At 45.4% G+C, this 7,209-nt stretch overlaps 1 protein-coding gene across 1 annotated transcript; it reads right to left on the bottom strand.

The window, feature by feature from the left end:
* Nucleotides 1–4,059: 4,059 nt before the first annotated feature.
* On the bottom strand, nucleotides 4,060–5,389 carry LOC139006058 (RNA-binding motif protein, X chromosome-like). The gene has a single exon (XM_070408552.1). It carries the CDS (start codon nucleotides 5,344–5,346, stop codon nucleotides 4,171–4,173), a length of 1,176 nt encoding a protein of 391 aa, XP_070264653.1. The 5' UTR covers nucleotides 5,347–5,389; the 3' UTR covers nucleotides 4,060–4,170.
* Nucleotides 5,390–7,209: the final 1,820 nt, after the last annotated feature.

Genomic DNA, 7,209 nt, shown 5'->3' with positions numbered 1-7,209 from the left:
GTCACTCACAGAGCAGGGCCCATCAGGGGGTTGGGGCTCCGTTCCCTGTCACACACAGAGCAGGGTCGATCAGAGGGTTGAGGAGCTCCCCCCTGTCACTCACAGAGTAGGGCCGATAGGGGAGTAGGGGCACCGCCCCCTGTCACACACAGAGCAGGGCCGATAGGGGAGTAGGGGAGCTGCACCCTGTCACACTCAGGGCAGGGCCGATGGGGAGGTTATGGCTCTACCCTGTCACACACAGAGCAAGGCCAGTAGAGGGGGGTTGGGGCGCCACCCTCTATCACCCACAGAGCAGGGCCGATCAGGGGGTTGGGGTGCCGCCACTGTCACACTCGGGGCAGGGCTGATGGAGAGGTTATGGCTCTACCCTGCCACACATAGAGCAGGGCCAGTGGGGGGTTGGGGGTTGGGGCACCAAACCCTGTCACACACAGAGCAGGGCCGATCAGGGGGTTGGGGCGCCTTCCCCTGTCACGAACAGAGCAGGGCGGATAGGGAGGTTGTGGCCCTGCCCCCTGTCACACACAGAGCCACAGGGTGATCAGGGGGTTTGGGCGCTGCCCCCTGTCACGCTGATCCCGGTGCCAAGAGCCTCGCTGCTCCACTGATCCTGGTGCCGGGAGGCATATTACTCTTTTACTATATAGAATAGAGGCCTGGTGCATGGGTGGGGGCCGGCTGGTTTGCCCTGAAGGGTGTCCTGGATCAGGGTGGGGGTCCCCATTGGGGTGCCTGGCAAGTCTGGGTGAGGGGCTGAGGGCTGTTTTCCGGGTGGCGAGTGACTGAAGCTCCCAACCGCTCCTTGTTTTCTTTCTTTTTTTTTTTTATTCTGGGCCAGCTTTAGCTCTGAGGCCTCGCTGCTGAAAACATCGATACAATGTTGCGGTCCGGCTGGCTGAAGCCCAGCTGAATGAAAGCCAGTTTCTGGGGTTTTATTTAGCTTCTTATTTGCAACATAGTACATAGTTGCTTAGAGTTGCAGCTGAGAGGCCGGCAAGTTAGGCAGGGAACGTTGGAGTCCGCAGTCACTGAAGCAAACAAGCCTCCCTGCTCGCTTCAGTGCATGGCTGCTGGCCGCCATCTTGGCTGACAGTTAATTTGCATAAGGATATGCTGATTAGCCAATGGGAAGGGTAGCGGTCGTATGCTAATTACCATGTTTCTCTTTTATTAGTGTAGCTATATATATATATATATACACACACACTAGATGATATATATATATATTAGAGGCCCGGTGCACAAAATTTGTGCATGGGGGGGTGTCCCTCAGCCCAGCCTGCACCCTCTCCAATCTAGGACCTCTTGGGGGATGTTTGACTGCTGGTTTGACTGCAGAGATCGGGCCTAAACCAGCATTCGGACATCCCTCTCAGTCTGGGACTGCTGGCTCCTAACCACTCGCCAGCCTGCCTGATTGTTCCTAACCACTCTGCCTGCCAGCCTGATAGCCCCCTAACCACTCCCCTGCCAGCCTGATTGATGCCTAACTGCTCCCCTGCCGGTATGATCGCCCTTAACTGCCCTCCCCTGCCAGCTTGATCACTCCAATTGCCCTCCTCTGCCAGCCCGATCGCCCCCAACTGCCTTCCCCTGTGGGGCTTAGGGGACTGGGGGACAAAGGCTGGATGAGGCTGGATGCTTTGTGGACTGGGTGAGGCAGGGCTGAGGGGACTGGGGGACTCTGGCTGGATGAGGCAGAGCTGAGGGGACTGGGCACTGCCATCTTTGTGAGGGTGTGACAGTCAATTTGCATATCCCCTCTTTATTGGCTGTGGGTGCTGCCATCTTTGTGAGGATGTGATGGTCAATTAACATATTCCCTCTTTATTAGATAGGATATATATTTGTTATATTGATTTTAGAGAGGAAAAGAGAGGGAGAGATAGAAACATCAATGATGAGAGAGAATCATTAATCGGCTGCCTCCTGCACGCCCCACACTGGGTATTAAGCCCACAATCCGGGCATGTCCCCTGACCAGGAATCGAACTGTAACCTCCTGGTTCATAGGTTGATGCTCTACCACTGAGCCACGCTGGCCAGGCTTTTCCATCTTTATGTCCTAAAATTTGGACCTAATTTGGGTTAATCAGCTTCTAAGTATGAGATAGAACTATAGGTACTTTTTGTTTTAGTTGTAAGCAGCTGGCTTCCTGTTTCTTTGCTTGAAATTATGAATAATTACAAAACATTTATTGAAAAATAAAATTTTATGGTTGAATATAGTACCATGTTTTATATGCAGGTCTCTATGCTGCAGACTCATAAGTAATATATGGCAATTAAATGATCCCAGAGACTCAAAAGAAACAGCTCTTCCCCCAGGCCAGTGTGGCTCAGTTGGTTGAAACACCATCACATACATGAAAAGGTCTCAGGTTTGATTCCTCCGTCAGGGCACGTACTCGGGTTTTGGGTTTCATCTCTGTTCTGGGCACATGTGGGAGGCAACTGATGGATGTTTCACTCTCATATCAACATATCAAAGTTTCTCTCTCTCCCCCCGCCCCCTTTTCTCTCTCTAAAAGCAATAAAATCGTGTCCTCAGGTGAGGTTTTTTTAAAAAGAGAGGGAAAAGAAATGGTCCTTTGTTCTTCTACCTCCAAGGCATGTTCTTTTAGATTTTACTTGGTTTTCTTTTGTGCTTAAACCTGTTTGTTGTGAGAACTGAGTATATTGACCCCCAAATGCTTGTGCTTTTTCAGTCTGGAGGTAGAAAGCAGTAGTTGTAGACAACTAGGAGAAGAGTGTATCTATCTACAGTGGGGCCTTGACTTACGAGTGTCCTGACTAACGAGTTTTTTGAGATACCAGCTATCTCTCAGCCGATTTGTTGCATTGAGTTGATAGAGTAATTTGAGTTAATGAGCTCCTTAATGAGCTCCTTAACGAGCTCGGTCTCAGAATGAATTAAACTGGTAAGTCAAGGCCCCACTGTATATAAAAGGCTACTATGTTAGGTGTCTGACCATCCGGGTAATGATGTCAAGTAACAACACCTAGCTTCCTCTCCCTAGTGACAACTAGCCTCAGGTGGAAACACTTTACACTGTAACCAAATGTCTGTGAAGTGTTTTTCACGTGCCTCATCTCATTTGATCCTCACAGAAGTCCTGGAGTAAGTAGATAGGAGACTTGGTGGAATCCTAATTTCATTAGGCAGAAAATGGAGATTTAGAAGGCTTAGAAACTTGACCTGACTGAAAAGAAGTAAGAAATGGTGGACCTTGAAAATGACTTCAGGTTTTCTCACTGTGCAGAATACAGTCAAACACTGCTACAGTTAAATATTTTACCCTTTGGTCCCCCTGCATGATCTACAATAATAATCTGCTTCATGTTGATATTTACTGCTGTATTGCTGACAATTACTTGAAAGAGAAGTTGGGGTGCTTCACTGGGCTGGAAAAAGTTTAGCAACTTCAGAAAGCAGGTCTAATTAAGCAAGTTTGATCTATATCTATAAAAGGCTAAGTTGACTCATGCATGCATGATAAATATAAAGCTCTCACTGGCGCCAATCACTCGCATATGTGTTTCCATCTGTCATTGTCGATCATGAATTTGGTTGTTTTTGTTGACATTCTGAAGCTGAAAGAAAGCAGTGGCATTGCATGGAAGTAACAATGGTGATTTAATATGATCATAATAGTGATCCGGGTAGATATAATTATCCCTGTGTAACCAAAGTTGCCATGATATTCAGAAACGAAGATGGAGGACCTTCTTTTGAAAGGGACTTGCTCATTCATTGTAAACCAGATCCCAATACTCCGAATGTCACTAAAATGAAACAAATCAGAATCCTGTTTCCTAATTAGATGCAATGATGTATCCTATTCTTTTCCCACATGGTGAGAAAGGCTGGGGAACAGATATTGCATTAAGACTCAGAGACGACAGTGTAATTGACAATAATACTAGATTCAACGTATGATGCCGAAAAAGAAACTTTCCCCATAGAATTTATTTCTTTTTATTTTTCAAACATGTTTTATTTTTTTCCTCTCAAGAACATAAATATTATGAAAGGGGATCTTAACAGGAAAATTTAAAAAATGTAACACAATTTTTCCTTTTAGTAGTCCTTGGGTGGTTATGACAGAATAGGTTCCACTTTCTGTTTGTTTCTTTGAACAGGGATTTTGGTCCAAAGTTTTGTTTTTAATATCTGCTTCTGCCTCCTCCTCTATCAGATAGGCTTCCTCCACGGCCACCACCCCTGGGTGCTCTGTGGCTTGAACTGCTGTAGGAATCGCGTGGAGGAGGGTACCCCCTTTCCATAGAAGGGGGAACCCCTCTTTCTTGTCTGCCAACCCAATCACAACCACTTGAGTAGAGGTCAATTTGGCTGCTTGAGTAACTGTCTCGACTTCCACCATATCCATCACGTGAGCTGCTGTAATCATCATAGCGACTGCTTCCACCATAAGATGGTGGGGGCCCTCGTGTAGGTGGAGCACTACGCGAATTACCATAACTGTCATAGGAATCCCTGTAGGAACCACCACTTGGATAATCTAAATAGTCACGATCACGACCATAGCCATCTCTATCACTATAGCTTCTTGATGGATAGTCATCACGTGAACTGAAATGACCATAATCACGATAAGTATAACCTCTTGGTGGTGAAGCATAATCTCTTGTATCATGGGAGCTTGGGTAATCTCTACTTGAGTAGCTGTCTTTAGTAGAATATCCATCATCTCCTGGGGACAAATAAACATCTCTATGGGAAGGCAGGGGTTCCCTTCGAGGTGGGCCTCCATAACTATCTCTTCCACGAGATACAGGAGCTCTTCCTCCCATGCCACGGCTGCTGCGAACTGGTCCTGAAGGAGCAGATCTTTTAGCAGGAGGACCCTCACTTCTCGGTGGTGGTCCTCTTTTTACTGGAAGTGGTCCCTTGGAAGAACTCATGTTAAAATTCATGGAATAGCCACCATCATCCATGTGCCCTCCACGTGAGGGAGGTCCCCTGGTTCCTCCACTTCCTCCTCTTCCACCTCTAAGACCCCTTGGAGGGCTTCTGCTTCTTGGAGGTCGAGGTGGTCCACGCCTACCAGTTTCAAATGATGGTTTGGTGGCTTGTTCTACCTTGATGGCTTTTCCATCTAAGGACTTTCCATTCATATCTCTGGCTGCATCCTTAGCATCTGCTGGGCTTTCAAAGGTGACAAAAGCAAATCCTCTCGATTTGTTGGTTTCACGATCTTTCATCAAGAGTACTTCCACTATCCGTCCATATTTGCCAAATACAGCTGCAAGGGCTTTCTCATTTGTTTTTGTATTGAGGCCACCAATGAAGAGCTTTCCTGGGCGATCAGCTTCAACCATGTTTCCTTCCTGGTAAGAGTCGGAGGGGTGATGACGGTTTCAAGCTCCTATGAGCTCGCTGACAGGGGCTTCTTAGCTGCTCAGCACAGGGAGGGCCACTGGCTCCGAAGACAGAAGAGAGAACCTGCAGGAACTACTGTGCCATATGTTGGGGTCCAACCCCAGCAGGTCCAGGGGTTCCCAAAGGTGTGGATGAAGTCGGCGGATAAGGAATAACACAGACACAGCATTCAGTTGATCAGCAGCCTAGCCAGGTTCTCTAGCCAGGATCTCCAGCCAAGTTCTGTGTCTATTGTCCTGTTACATCTGTATTTATACCAGTTGATTTTAATCCTATCCATTCTATTCCAAAGGTTAGGGTGTTTCTTATCTCCATTCCAAGGTTACTCTATTGTTCTATTAAGCTACAAGGAAGTAACTGAAGGAGGTTATCCTAAGTAAAGATTATGTAGCTTAAGCCTGATTGTTCATAGTTAAAGTGATTAACTACCCGCCTGGCACTTAGTTAAGGGGTTTTATTCCCTTTCTTAGTCCTGTTAATCCCTACAACCTATCTGGGAGAGGTGACCTTGGTTAAAACACATAGCGCTAAGAAGGGAAGCAAACATATTAAGAACAGTATGCCATATGCCCCAGGTACCTTGAAACATATGCTGTGCAAATGTTTCTTCCCTGCAGCGACTATGTCAAGCAACAAGGATGGACCGGCTTCCGGCAAATTCCCCCATTTTTATTTTTTAAATGACAGTGCATGTAAATCAGTGGCCACCTCTCAGATTGGGTTTGCTTAAGATTCGGAAGAAGACTTGTTTGTGACTTTGCCAACAGGTCAGTCCGAGGCTTAACCCTATGTCGGCTCCCCACATCTCATCTCACCCTTCTTCGTTTTTTGGTGTGTTTTTTTTTTGCTTGTTGAAAGCAATGTCATAAGATTAAACATGTTTTACTTTTTTCCTCACAAGAACATAGAAGTTATGAAGGGGGATCTTAACAGGAAATTTAAAAAATGTAACACAATTTTTCCTTGTAGTAGTCCTTGGGTAGTTATGACAGAATAGGTTCCACTTTCTGTTTGTTTCTTTGAACAGGGATTTTGGTCCAAAGTTTTGTTTTTATTTTTATTTATTTATTTTTATTTATTAATTTTTTTTAATTAAATCTTTTTTTAATTAAATCTTTATTGTTCAGATTATTACATTGGTTCCTCTTTTTTCCCACCATAACTCCCCTCCACCCAGTTCCCACCCCACCCTCCGCCCTCACTCCCACCCAGTGTCTTCATCCATAGGTGCACGATTATTGTCCAAATCTCTTCCCACACCCCCCACACCCCTTCTCCCCCCCCCCCAAAGAATAGTCAGTCCATTCCCTTTCTATGTCCCTGATTCTATTATAATCACCAGTTCATTCTGTTCATCAGATTATTTATTCACTTGATTTTTAGGTTCACTTGTTGATAGATGTGTATTTGTTGTTCATAATTTATATCTTTACCTTTTTCTTCTTCTTCCTCTTCTTAAAGGATACCTTTCAGCATTTCATATAATACTGGTTTGGTGGTGATGAACTCCTTTAGCTTTTTCTTATCTGTGAAGCTCTTTATCTGACCTTCAATTCTGAATGATAGCTTTGCTGGATAAAGTAATCTTGGTTGTAGGTTCTTGGCATTCATCACTTTGAATATTTCTTGCCACTTCCTTCTGGCCTGCAAAGTTTCTGTTGAGAAATCAGCTGACAGTCATATGGGTACTCCCTTGTAGGTAATTGAGTCTCTTTCTCTTGCTGCTTTTAAGATTCTCTCTTTGTCTTTTGCTCTTGGCATTTTAATTATGATGTGTCTTGGTGTGGTCCTCTTTGGATTCC

The sequence above is a fragment of the Myotis yumanensis genome, unplaced genomic scaffold (genome assembly GCF_028538775.1).
Source record: "Myotis yumanensis isolate MYYU_CA2020_CCGP unplaced genomic scaffold, mMyoYum1.0.hap1 SCAF_1, whole genome shotgun sequence".
NCBI lineage: Eukaryota > Metazoa > Chordata > Mammalia > Chiroptera > Vespertilionidae > Myotis > Myotis yumanensis.
Note: the sequence above shows the minus strand (reverse complement) of the source record. Positions and strands in the feature narration are given on the sequence as shown.